General features: G+C 52.8%; 8 protein-coding genes across 8 annotated transcripts; 5 read left to right on the plus strand and 3 right to left on the minus strand.

Moving 5' to 3' along the window:
* Positions 1-98: 98 nt before the first annotated feature.
* CC1G_14061 (hypothetical protein) lies at positions 99-779 on the plus strand (the record flags this gene model as incomplete). The annotated part of the gene is made up of 3 exons (XM_002911483.1): positions 99-162; positions 207-581; positions 640-779. 3 exons carry the CDS (start codon positions 99-101, stop codon positions 777-779), a joined length of 579 nt encoding a protein of 192 aa, XP_002911529.1.
* Positions 780-781: 2 nt separating this feature from the next.
* CC1G_09627 (hypothetical protein) lies at positions 782-1,257 on the plus strand (the record flags this gene model as incomplete). Its single annotated transcript, XM_001829686.1, has 2 exons — positions 782-958; positions 1,027-1,257. The coding sequence occupies 2 exons, from the start codon at positions 782-784 to the stop codon at positions 1,255-1,257; spliced, it is 408 nt and encodes a 135-aa protein (XP_001829738.1).
* Positions 1,258-2,466: 1,209 nt separating this feature from the next.
* CC1G_09628 (hypothetical protein) lies at positions 2,467-2,946 on the plus strand (the record flags this gene model as incomplete). Its single annotated transcript, XM_001829687.1, has 1 exon — positions 2,467-2,946. The coding sequence occupies one exon, from the start codon at positions 2,467-2,469 to the stop codon at positions 2,944-2,946; it is 480 nt and encodes a 159-aa protein (XP_001829739.1).
* A 323-nt stretch (positions 2,947-3,269) lies between these two features.
* Positions 3,270-3,922, plus strand: CC1G_14062 (hypothetical protein; the record flags this gene model as incomplete). The annotated part of the gene is made up of 2 exons (XM_002911484.1): positions 3,270-3,308; positions 3,563-3,922. The coding sequence occupies 2 exons, from the start codon at positions 3,270-3,272 to the stop codon at positions 3,827-3,829; spliced, it is 306 nt and encodes a 101-aa protein (XP_002911530.1). The 3' UTR covers positions 3,830-3,922.
* Positions 3,923-4,135: 213 nt separating this feature from the next.
* Positions 4,136-4,942, minus strand: CC1G_09629 (hypothetical protein; the record flags this gene model as incomplete). The annotated part of the gene is made up of 3 exons (XM_001829688.1): positions 4,136-4,554; positions 4,623-4,750; positions 4,815-4,942. The coding sequence occupies 3 exons, from the start codon at positions 4,940-4,942 to the stop codon at positions 4,136-4,138; spliced, it is 675 nt and encodes a 224-aa protein (XP_001829740.1).
* Positions 4,943-5,999: 1,057 nt separating this feature from the next.
* CC1G_09630 (hypothetical protein) lies at positions 6,000-8,355 on the minus strand (the record flags this gene model as incomplete). The annotated part of the gene is made up of 4 exons (XM_001829689.2): positions 6,000-7,373; positions 7,463-7,619; positions 7,682-8,056; positions 8,351-8,355. The coding sequence occupies 4 exons, from the start codon at positions 8,353-8,355 to the stop codon at positions 6,000-6,002; spliced, it is 1,911 nt and encodes a 636-aa protein (XP_001829741.2).
* A 206-nt stretch (positions 8,356-8,561) lies between these two features.
* Positions 8,562-9,523, minus strand: CC1G_09631 (hypothetical protein; the record flags this gene model as incomplete). Its single annotated transcript, XM_001829690.2, has 3 exons — positions 8,562-8,921; positions 9,042-9,065; positions 9,431-9,523. 3 exons carry the CDS (start codon positions 9,521-9,523, stop codon positions 8,562-8,564), a joined length of 477 nt encoding a protein of 158 aa, XP_001829742.2.
* Positions 9,524-10,473: 950 nt separating this feature from the next.
* On the plus strand, positions 10,474-12,726 carry CC1G_09632 (hypothetical protein; the record flags this gene model as incomplete). The annotated part of the gene is made up of 2 exons (XM_001829691.1): positions 10,474-10,536; positions 10,852-12,726. The coding sequence occupies 2 exons, from the start codon at positions 10,474-10,476 to the stop codon at positions 12,724-12,726; spliced, it is 1,938 nt and encodes a 645-aa protein (XP_001829743.1).
* Positions 12,727-12,728: the final 2 nt, after the last annotated feature.

The raw sequence follows: 12,728 nt of genomic DNA on the forward strand, positions 1-12,728 counted from the left end.
TGCTAATTATATCTGTACATTTTAGCTTCTCTTTCTGTCTTTTATGCGGTTTTTCTAATGGTAAAATATTTGGGGGCGTCATACATAGGGCTTTGTGTATGCGCCGTATTATTGGGTCGTTTGAGCCTCAGGCGATCCCGCACACGCTTGGAGACGACACACGTACGCGGCGGGGGCTGACAGGGCGACGTTCAGTCGGTGGTCAGCTGCGCCCCTGTGGAGGGGGGATTCGCGCGGCGATCCAGGAGACATAGCATCCACTCTGCACGAGAACAAGATATTCGGCAAGTTTTTGTGGCGTGTGGAGAAGCAGAAGAGCGAGGAGTACATCTTCGAGACTGCCAGGAGGAGGGCAGTGCGGCACCTCGGTGCGTACAAGGAGTATGTCGTCGACCACCTCCCTTGCGTCAAAGCCTATGTCGAGTTCTACGCCTTCCCGGACGAGGCATATTCGCGAGTTTATGAAGCTACCTTTGGATGGCTGCTTGGTGCCCCGACTGGAATCGCTGCTGAATGGTTGGCTCCGATCAACGACCTCCCACCAGAGGAGTACCCTCGTGCACTCTGGCAACTCATTCGCTGTGAGTACGGGTTTTCAGCCTAGTGTACCCATCGAGCTAAGTCCCCAGTGTTCATTAGGTCATTTTCTTCTCTGGCAAATTGGTATCGCGCATGGCGACATCAGTCCGTCGAACCTGATGCAGCGTCGTTGTCCGGATGTGTCTCCCATCTTGACCCACTTCAAATACGACGACGACACAGCTCGCTTTGACCATTGATTATGGCCCCAAACCCGATCCAAGAACCTCAACTAAGAGGAATTCCCGACTTCTATGACGAAAGGAAAACGGGACCTGGACCGCAATCACCTGAATTCCTCCAACTCGTTCTCCTAGCGGGCGAGTCCGCTGATAAGGAAGATCGATACGCACGAATTGCATTTCCAGCGTCTTACAAGGTATTTTTCTGTATTCAAGTCTAACGTCGCAGCTGATCACGACAGTTTACATCTCTTCCACATGACAGGAGGCCCAGGAATCGGCCGCGAGAGTGTTCAAGCGCTACTCATTCCACGCAGCGGATCCAGAGAATCTTGTGCTACGCCTCCCCTCGAAGAACCGAAACGGGGAGTCGGTTTGGGCGGATATTGATATGAATTATTGGACAAGGTCTGCGCTAGGCGCTGTGGAAGTTGGTGTTTTCGTCGTTCCTCGACGATCTAAATGGGGATTGGCATACCAGGAACTGCGCCAGTGAATAGATTGTGTACTATTAGCCTGTAAGGCCACTATCCATCGTGGTATCGGCGCAGGAGTCAGCGATTTATGGCACTCCGGTTTCTGTGCTTATCATTAATATCCATTACTTCGGTCAATCGTCAGATAAATCTAACTTTTATGTACATTTTCCAGGTGCCAGTCCAAGGTCATTGACTTTTTCATGGCAGCCTCACGAATCGTCGAGAGCGGGGTTGGCCATCGCAAGGCAACACTCTAACGGGCTGAGTCTCTGTTCATTAGGTCACTTTCTCCTCTGGCAAATCGGTATCGCGCATGGCGACATCAGTCCGTTTAGTGGAGGGATTACTATGTATCCTTCCGAGTACGTAGAATTTGAAGATGCGACTTTCTTTGCAAAGCCGTCGGGTTTTGGTGAATCAACGCAAAAACTCCTTTTCTTATTAAATTTACATTCCAATTACGTTCGTATATGTTTGTTCGTCTCGAGCACGGGCGCCTATTAAGAGCAGATCAGAGCGGGTGTTTAGGTAAAGGAACGAGGAACGAAGAGTGATATCCCCCTGGAAGCGATTCTTGAGAACCAAGTTCATTATCGGTTTGGGCCACGCTACATCCGGGTGATGCTTATCCCGTTAAAAGGTGAAGAGTTCAAGGGATGCCAATCGACTATCACGTCATGATTGGTTCTCCCGATCTTCTTCTCCCATACCATCGCCGTCCGGCGTCTATCTTGCGATAGTTGGGGAGTGAGTGCCTCAAGTTTAGTACTCAGCGAGAAAGAGAGTGATGTTTGAGCTCCCGGTATAGAGAGAGTGAAAGAGGGCCACAGTGAGTCGAAGAATATTCCATTCAAGCCGGTGTGTACAACGAGCTGACGGGCGCTTAAATGGCGCTGGGAGAAGACACCCTGAGAGTCCAGTATGACAAGGAACCTGACGCCAACAAATGGGAAGCATAACGCAAGAAGCTGAAGTGATAGATATCTCTTTTCAATTTTCGAATGCAATATCCGCCCCCCTCTCCTCCAGGCCTTTAGCACCTTTTTCACAGCTCTCGCTTATGGTTTGCGGGCTACCCTTGGCGTCTGCATTTGACAACGAAGGCGAGTTGTTCTCCCGAGCTTGTGGACTCTGGAACGGTATAAAAAGACTCAACTCCTCACTGCAAATTCCTCAGGTTGGTCTATCTCCAGCGACACAGTCCCACCAAATCTTCTCATATCACAATGCGTTCCTTTGCTCCACTCTTCTTCTTCGTCCTTGCCGCCTCGGCAACTCCCTCCCCAAACGCTATCGACCTCGCAGTCAAGTCCACGAGCAACACCACCCCCATCCAACCCGGAGCGTTCAACTCCTCCGCTCCATCCATCGCAGCCGTCACCTGCACCGGCTTCGTCGCCTTCAACAGCGCCGACGCCTTCGTCCTAGGCGACTACCTCGCCTCCCAGCCCGATACCGCCATCTCCGGCATCCCGCGGTTCTCCACGCACACCATGGCCTACGGGAACGCGCGATTCTGCGTGCCCAATACCACCGGCTCTGTACTGAATGTCCGGTTTAACAGTATTGGGAATGGGATTTTGGCCATTGCTGGCAGGTGTTGCACTGCCGCGACGTGCTTGGGTGGGACTGAGACTATTGTTGCGGTCGGGGAGAGCGCTGCGAGGATCCCGTTGAGGTTGAGGGGGTATAGCGAGTCGTGCTGAAGGCGTACTGATGAGTCCTTGGTGGGTCAGTATCGTTGTGTTTTGTGAGAGAAGGGATATCGAATGTTGACGATTGGGCCCAGGTATTCAATGGACAAAGTTCAATCCAAGTCGCACTGGGGCCGATCATCGACGGTCGCACGATTTTGGGACTTGTAGTCTTGTACTTAGCGCTTGTATTTTACTCTGAAAATCCTGTAGTATACCATTCATCGTGTCTTTGAGTCTAGTCTCCCTTGGATCGTAACGTTAACGCCTTGTGCATTATGGTCATGGTAGTCGGGCTCTACAATGATCTTTGCTAGCCGCCCACCGTGACGATAATGGGCGTAAAGATTCACGCTTCCGTGCTGTCAGCCAGCGTACGCCAGGTCGAATTTTTGGCCTTCGGGAGCTCATACATAAATGTAGTCGCCGGGGATCGAACTCGCGATCCCTATGTATATACGCTCCAACGCCAACACATTGCACCCGAAGAGTGAAAAAAAGGCTTTGCACAATAGGGACAAACCGAGGACACGGAGTCTATAAGGCCACGGATTCGATTCCGAACGGTGGCAACCCACCTCGAGGTACGAATTGAAATTCCAATTAGTATTTTGTATGGCTGTTCTAGAGAACAAAGAAAGACAGATACTGGAAGGCAGAAAAGAAAGTAATCCAGCCTGCACTCCGGCGTTGTGTTCCAGGCCAGCGAGATGAGCAACACCACGTACCAGTTCGACCACGACTCCCCGAAATCTCAGAACGCCAAAACCCAAACCCGAAGCAAGGAAAACCAAAAACACACAGAATTCAAGAATTGTTGATGACAACTACAAACAGCTGGTGTAACACTACAAGAGAAACCGGGGCGGGAGAAGATGGGTATGTGGGAGTTTGAAGAGGGGTTTGTTTGGAGAGAAAGACTCTATCTAGATAGAGCTTTAGGGCCGAGGTTTCTCGAGAATAAAGGGTTATAGAAACTGTGTACGTAGCAATCAATGTTCCGTGTTCCACAGAGGACGGGGGGTGGCGCGTCCGAGAAGGTAAAGGGAGGGGAGAAGAGAAGAGAGTAATCGGCCTGGCCCAGAAAGAGTGGGGTATGGCTAGGCCGAAGAGGTATACACATCCACCATATTATCATCGTCGTTTATCATCCAAATCTCCAGCACCACCAACATCCAGCTCTCCTCACGAAAAGGGTAGCTTAGATGAGGAATCCAGCACCGACAACACCAGCAACAACAGCCGCAAAGTATCCGACTTTGCTAACGCCAACAGCGCCCGCAGCACCCAACAACCCAGTCTCGTCCTCGCCCGCACCAATAGTCTGGACCACGACAGTCGTGCTGGCGCGGCTAGCCGAGGAGAAGCTGCGGGTCATGCGGGTGGAGGTCGAGTCGTCGTCATCACCTTGGAGGGCGGCGCCGGGGGAGGTCTGGGTGCCGCCAGGGGGTGCCGGAGCGGGGGTGGGCGAGGCGTCGTCGGGGGTATCCGCGGATTCTTCTGTGGGGGTAGTGGAGGGGGTGTCAGAGGCCGAGGAATCACCGGAGGAAGAGGAACTCGTAGGGGCGCTGCCTGCACTCGAGGAGCCGCTGGCGGAGGGCGACGCGGCCGGGGGAGGAGCTATGTAGAGCGTCGCATCGACTCGCTCAGCTCGAGGTACGAGCGAGTAGGGAGGAAGTAGGACGTACCGTTAGCGCAGGTGTTCCTGAGGGTGATCTGGGAACCTTGACGATCTGGCATCGGGCAGTCCGAGTAGACGCAGTTGATGGCGTCGTTCAAGAAGGTGTCGGTTGCGCAGGCGCAGCTCTCGTCACCGCTGAAGGGTTCGTTGGTTGGTTAGGCGCCGAAAAAGGAATACACGTAGCAGAGGAGAGACGTACGCGGAGCATCCGACAGCGACGGCGGCGTCGTCCGTGCAGACAATTGCGCACTCGGGGAGGCTGCTGAATTGGGCTTGGACAAGGCCAAAGGTGGCAAAGGTAGCGGCGAGGACGAAGATGGACTTCATTGTGTCTTGTGTATAGTTCGGTCGTAGTTAGGTGAGTTGGAACGTCGGGGTATGTCGAGTGTCAGGGATATAGAGCTTGTTTACTACAGTTCAATTCGTCAGTTCTCCTCTTCCAACATCCACGACCCAAAACAAACCAAAGACTCACCAAAAAGCACGAGGAGAGGTATTCGAATCCGGTTCAAAGAGAGCGTGTAGAAATTTCCAAGGGAGTGTGGGGTCGCTGACAAGCGCGTGGTTGGTTCAATCCAAAAAGCAAAGTATACAGAAATGTAAGAAGGGTTTTTTTCAACGAGATAGCATCCAAAGGGACGTGCTACGTTGTCGAAGAATCGATGTGAGGTGTTGAGGTGGTGGTTGGAGAATGAAATTTGGGTAACCCGATGAATTTGATGGGGGCTCTAAATGCAGTCGCGCGGCGGGGGGCGGTTGCCATGGGTCATCAGATCAAACATCAGTCTGGGGTCAGTTCCGTTGGCGCGGAGAAGGCGGGAGCGGATGCTCAGTAGTGCCTGTACGGAGGCGAATAGCACTCCCTCTTCATCTCGTCGTTGGGCTTGAACGTGGGCTGAAGGAAGGTAGAAGGTGAGGATAACCTCCAGGCTCCCAGCGAGAGCAGGGAAGGGCGAAGGAGGAGCTCACACTCACCGACTCACCCGGATCCAACGTCCATCATGTTAATTGAATCGCCTAGCATCGTGGAACAAGGGCCTGGATCGATGAACAAACCCTGTGTTCTGGACGAACAGAGAGAATACGTACAATACATATTGCCAGTATTTCGAAATCACGCTCGAGCAAGAGTTTGTGCGGTAAAAATAACGGTAAGCTATACGGCAAGGATGTCTAAACATACAGTACAATTGAACTACGGAGATCAAGGGGATCAAGTGTAACAAGCTAAACATAGCACTACGACATCAGTACATAGGACATGGAATCGGACTACGGGGATCAAGGGAAGAACTTAGAAACCAATAATGAAAGCATAAAGATATTGAACAGCGCACTAGCAAACCCGAACCAACCAACCACGAACTCACAAAACACCGTCGAGTCAGGCCCCACCAACACCCATATGCACCATCCTCGTCGTCCTATACCCAAGGTAACAATACAGCCGTCTGGCAGGCTCGTAATCCCAAAACGTAGGCGGGATGGAGCGGCCTCTGGATCCATACCTCTCACCCCCTCTCTCCGAGTCCATTATGTCTGAATCTTCACGGAGCTTCGTGGTCTTCGTCATGTCTTCGCTGAGCTTTGCGGATGCACCGATACGCCCGGGGTGGCGGCTGCGTCGCGGTAGCAAGAGCAACTCCGCCTCCTCACTCTCATCCATCGGCTCTCCTTTCACATCCGTCACCTCCAATGGAGTCGATAGCAATGCCGACGTCGGTGTCGGCGCTGACGTCGAGGTTGGCTGGTCCCAACAGTTACTTTGATATTCTGTCGATGCCGAGGGTAAAGTCGCAGCCTCAGGAGTACCAGTACGAGTCGGATCGGGATCGATATCCCGCACAGGCCCCCACAGACCCTTCACCTCCTCATAATACCTCCCCATCCACGCGTCGATAGGTACAATCCACCCATCTCCATCTCCACATCCATCCTCGTCACAAGGCAAGTACACCACACCCTCGTCCTCACATCCTTCCTCTCCTTCACACCAATGTCCATGTTCACCCAACCGACGTCCATATCCACCCCTTTCCCCATCATCCCCTTTCATTGAACCCCCCACACACTCCCAAACACCATCCCGCCCCACACACTCCCAAACAACATCCCGCCCCACCAAATCCCACACCATCCGCCCAAAACACCTCCACACGAAGTAGCGAGCGCGGAGGTGGCGTTTGAGGCGGGTGAGGGTTGGGAGGGAATGGAGTTCTGTGAGTCGTAGAGGGAGTGATGACCGGTCCCGGTCGGTTGCACGTAGTGGGAGTGAACGGGGTTCTGTGGGTTTTAGTGCGAGTGAGGGGTGTTCTGTGAGTCTTAGTGGGAGCGAAGACGCGTCGAATAGACATAGTGAAAAGGAATGCGGGTCGGCTAGACTTGGTGAGAAGGAAAGCGGTTCTATTCGGCTTAACGGCGTCAGATTCTGCATAAACGGAGGTGTGGCTGGAGTGGGAAGGCGGCAGGGGGTGGGTTCATGAACCAATGACCAGCTAGAACAACGGGGGTATGACGATGGTTTACGAGGAGGCGAGTCAGTGTGGAACTTGGAGAACGCAGGATACCGCTGCCACTGGTCGGAGTCGTTCTTCAGGAACGCCTTGTCCAGCAGCGGCGGCGGCGACGGGGGTGGTGTGGTAAGAGGTGAACCATCCAGATCCGCATCAAGGTCGGGCGTAGTCAAAGCATGCAACGCAAGTCTCGAGAGCCTCCCTCTATGCATCAGGGGCGGTCGGTTCGGCGAAGGCTGGACGATCTACATAGAAGATGGATGGACGGGCGTCCCAGATCAGATTGAGACAAAGGCCCCACGTTGCATGCGGTGGGTGGTGGATGAAGACGTACAGCGTAATACCGAGGATCCAGCCCAAGCAACTCGACGACTTTATCGAGGTCGAGCGATCCATCGTCGGAGAGTTGGACGTCTCGCCAGAACGTCCCGCATCTTCTTCGACATGTCGTGGTGGACTGGGACTGGGGGTGGTATTCCACTCTAACGAAGCTAGACCAGGTGCAATGAGCACTCTATTTAGTTACACAAAGGGAATATACAATAGGACGTACCCATCTCTCACACTTGAATTCTCGCATACGCATGAACATCCCCTACTGTTCTCCCGATCGAGACAAGTACCATGCCCGGAATCGCGAGAACATGTACGATGCCCGTGCCCGAACTTCATACACATCCCCTCCCGCACCCTCCTCTCCGCAACCCCATCCCACGGCGTCCGCCGCCAGATCGACGGACTGTCATCCCACTCCCTTTTTACAGCTTCAAGGACAGAGAGGATTTGTACGAGGGAGGAGAGGAGGGAGAAGGTGAGGTGCGAGAGGAGGCGTAGGGAGGTGTAGTACGCTAGGAGGATGGACTCGAACATCCCTTGTTTGCACGGCTGGGGTTGGGACTTGGAGGAGCGGTTGTGGGGAGCGATGGGTCTGTGAGAAGTGAGGTCGCGTTAGATGGCCGACGGATAGCCGGAAAGCTGAATTAGTTTTTTGATAGGCAACACAGATACGAACAAGCAGATGGGCAGCGATAGCGTTGTGGGACGATCCACTGTGGAAAGAGGGGGAACCCGAAATCAATAAGAGTCCTCCCGGCGGGTCGACGCGTTAATTATAAGTACTTAGCGCCTGCACCGTAATAGGGAAGGGAAGCAAGTCAGTCAGTTAGTATCCTTGGCAACACAAAGTAATAGTCCTCAACCTCGCCATCTATGGCCCTCTTACTGCATAACCTCGCCGTCTATAAGCCAAAAATAGTCACAACAGCAGCGCCTCCACCCAAGATCCCACCGGAGGCAAACTTGAAACCTTAATCGCGAGTCAAGTCGAGGGGAAACAAAAGAGACTTGGTTGATGGTGGTAACTTGTATGTACGAATCGTAATGGAAGATGTCGCGGAAGAGAAGAGGAGATGTCGATGGCAACAAGTAGGTACCTAGGCCGAGTTGCGATAACAGCAAAGAGTCCCCGCGGCAAGTTCGATGACAGGCTCGCAATTGTTTTCGAGATTAGCGCCCGCAACGGGTGGAGAGGGATTACGTTTCGTGACCAATCCTTCCAGGGGTTGAGTCATGTTGAGGTCTGGCGTGAGATGGCGGATGTGGCACACCCAGCTCTCTACTGTGATATCGTAAGGAGCCGACCAGAGAGAGAAGCCAGTTGATTCGGAATCGTACATAGAGCCTCTCGCCATGTCCCCGCCCTTCAAAGACCCAGTTGGGACAGCGGACTTGAAACCCCAGAAATTTGTCGCTTTATTAGCTTGAAGAGTAGACGTGTGGGATGGGTTCTCGTCCTGCGTAAAGTGATATAGCTGTTTTAGTCAGTATACGAGTCATGAGAAGCGAGAGGGGCCTAGAAACGGGAGATGAGGAAAGACAATAAAGGTGATGATGGAAGTTGACAAGACAGGCACCGCGCGAACGCGTCCCCGCGCCGCCTAATTTGGTTGTGTTTGTCAAGGGCTTCTGCCGTTTTCGATCGGGCGCTTCAATTTGGTCTTGCAAGTTGCTTCGGCTCATTCGACTATTGCTTATGTACCAAATGACGGTGCATCTCACCAAATAGTCTAGCTGGAACTAACCCTGGACCCGTAGAAGAACCAATGTTTCAGCGAATTATTACTAGGCGCCTACGGCTATGAAGCTCGATATCACCGTGCTCGGAGTCGCTATGGCTCCCGATTTCAAGTCCGCTAAGTACACGGTGAGGAGAAAATTCCAACTCGAGCTCAAATTTTCTAACCGTCACTTCACCGTCTCCACTCCCAAAGTTGAAGTCACTCCCTCGAAGGAGCTAGCTGACTTTGTCCATGCTTGTCAATGCCTTCTCCAGGCCGGATTGCCGAGTTCGATCCTCAGCGGAAGCGAAATGGTTTGTCAGGTTGACCACAGTCATCGTGAGTCGTGACGTGACGATGAGTTTTATTCCTCTTGCTTCTCCAAGGTCAACTTCAATCGAGTCTCTGCTCTCTGGACCGCGGAAGCCAAGATCTCTAGGTGAGCGCTCATACCCAATGTCAACGTGTCCTTTCATCAAGACTAATTGATTTATCTACTATTCAAGCGCCAGCACTTCATCCCAAAAGCCCTTGTTTTCTCCGACATTTAGACTCAAATTCAAAACTCCATCTTGTCCTTGCTCTTCTGGTAGCTTCTGGAGACACTTGAAGACGCCTTGGCTAGCGTATCATCGTCAACGACACAGCGGGACCGGGACTGCCATTGACTCCACTCTTGATGGCAAATCGCCTATTGGATTGGCGAGTGAAGAATTGATTTGGCGAACTCGGAAGTACGGAGGGTTTATCATAGGAAGAATCGAGCAAGACCCGGGCCCGCGAACTTCGAAGCTCAAAGACCGACCTCTTCATTTGTCGTTTCATTCTGTCGATTTTCGTGAGTCAGGTCGATTTTGTTCTTCCATTATTCACCAGTAACTGACACCGGATATCCTTGACTGACTTGGCCTTTGTCCTCAGAACTGAAACTCACCTGGCGCCGGAGGAACGTTCTAGTGCAAAGGATACTCCGTGCCTATACACTTTGCTAGGCTTGGCCGACAACTGTCAGTTCTTCCGTTGATTGGAAGGCTGGAGCGCCCGCGAGGTCGTTGAGCACGAAGAGTGCCGTAGACAAGCTTGGCAGAAGAGAACGAGGGGAAGAAGCGTTTTCGCGCACAGCCCAGGGTATACTCGTATTACGCCCTGGAATATCAGCGTCATCCACCATTCATTATCGGCGTCGGATATCAAGCAGTATCGGCGTCACACAACTACACAACAGTCAGACCCAAGACCAACAAATACTTGGCTAACAGAAGAGAAGTGACGAGAAGGCAGGCGAAGGATGGCGGATAAAGGTTTAGTCGAAACGAAGGCTATCGCGTCTTTGTGCGACCAATTGGAACAGGTAAGCGCAAAGTGTTCTTTTTCTTTTGCTACGGGTTGGTGTTGGTCTTTGAGGGTTTGGATTCTCCGAGCTTGGCGTATAGCCCTGCACCACTTCCTCATGGCCGTCGTGCCTTATCCTTTCCATCGATAGAAACCTAATCGCGACCATCATTCATTCGTTCATTCACTCGTCTATCCATTCTTGCTGCATTACTCATTCAATCCTGGTTCACCGGTTCTCTGATAATCATTCACCTATTCTCTGATTTCATTCACCGATTCTAGCATTTTTTACTGATGCACTGCCGATTTCTCCATTCCTCGGAACATCCAGGCTCTATCACTATCACCTCAATCCCAGCTCCCGCCCGAAATTCTGGCAGAAATCTTCATCCACACTCTTCCTCAGGCTAGCGACTCCGGATGGGAGTGCTACTGGGATCGAGAAGATGCATCTCCGGCTGACGATATCGATATATCGAGTGGTGCTGCATCTCCGTCCAACGACGTATCGAGTTTGGCATCTGGGAGCTTATCGTTTGGATCTACTGCTTTCGGAGATTTGGAAGGTGCGAACGCGACTGGAAGAGGGGCTGGAGGACGGGAAGGGCGAGGATCTTTTTCCGTCGCTGACAGCTTGGGTGCCTCACCTTCTTACCGCCCACGAGCGAGCGGATTCTTCTCCTCCTCGAACCCTCCAGAAACTGGCGAAGGCCTGCCAAGCGTCTCAAGAACCAGTACCCTGTTGGCGATAACACACGTATCGACGTCATGGCGCAACATTGCGATTCGTACACCAGAGCTGTGGAACAGGATGTGTTTCGAGTATACGTATTTCGACTCGGCGTCCTCAGTGCCTTCCGACCTCCATGCTCACGCTTACGCTTCGGCGTTTCCTGTGTACCCTGAAAACCCTTTTCGTGTGGTTGGTGCTGCAGGGTCCAACAATGGTGTAAGGGGGAGGGAAAGACCCGAGAGTGATCGCGAGGTTGATCCTCGATCCAATCTGCTCCGTCTGTGGATGGAGCGCTCGCACCCTCTGCCCATCCACCTAGCCCTCACGCCCCGCTACGCCCTCCTACCATCCACGCCACTCCACCCATCCACGCTCGCCGTCCTCACTGCTCATTCCAACCGCATTCGGACGCTGGCTATCGATGCGCCTGTGAAGACTGTGCTGCAGCCTCTGTTCTCGCCGTTTGCTGGTGAGGAGGTGGCGTTTGGTGCTCTGGAGGGGCTGAGCATCAAGGCGAACTTGGTGGATTCGGTGTCCGTCGCCCAGCCTATTCGGGGGTTTGAGGCGTGCCCCATGCTTCGACGCGTGTCTTTGGATCTGGCACCTGCGCAGCCTGGTGTACTCGCCATCGATTGGGGGAAGATTACGCATCTGGATATGCTCAACGCCCGAGCGCCTGTGAACCGTGGAAGGTGGATTCACCTCGTCCGAGCGTGCCCGAAACTCGTAGTGGGCAGGTTCTGGGTGACGTCCCAGTCTGACTATATGCATCTTGCTCCTCCCCCGTCATCGACCTTTCTTACGGATGGCAATGCGACGTTGAGCACCCCGTTTGCGATGGACGATCTCGTGGAACTGGTGATTGAATACCGAGGCTCGGATAGTCTCTCCTCGTTGTTTCATAACCTCAGCTTTGGGAAGCTCAGGAATTTGGAAGTACGATGTGAGCCAGGCGAAAGATTCTTCCATGATCGTATGAATTTAGGGAGCTGGAATAAGCTGGTTGGGAGGTTTGGAAGAGGGCTGAGGAGGCTGGTTCTGACTGGCTTGGGGTGCTCGGTGGATAACTTGCTGCTGTTTCTGAGGACCTTGGATGCGTTGGAGGAGCTCAAGTTGGATATTCCGAATCTGGAGGATGACAGGCTCGTCGGTGCCTTCTGCGTGCGGCGGGCACAGACGCCTGGATCCTCGGAGAGCCCTCTCCTACCTCACCTTCGACGGCTGTGGTTCAGGGTGAACCGTTTCGACTCGGACTCGTCGCGTGTGTATCGAGATGTGGTACAGACGAGGGTTGCTTTGGCAGAGGGGAGAGACGGAGTTGGGTGTTTCTATCTGATTTTGCATTTTGATCGAGCCAAGTGGTATGGACGTTCGATTGATTTGGTTGATCATCTCGGTTTGGACGATGATGCATATGGTTATTTACGCGCGCATGTTGTTATTCGACACGTATCTGCGTACGAAAGACTCTAGTT

Source organism: Coprinopsis cinerea, assembly GCF_000182895.1.
Source record: "Coprinopsis cinerea okayama7#130 chromosome 3 map unlocalized cont3.3, whole genome shotgun sequence".
In the NCBI taxonomy this organism is placed as follows: domain Eukaryota; kingdom Fungi; phylum Basidiomycota; class Agaricomycetes; order Agaricales; family Psathyrellaceae; genus Coprinopsis; species Coprinopsis cinerea.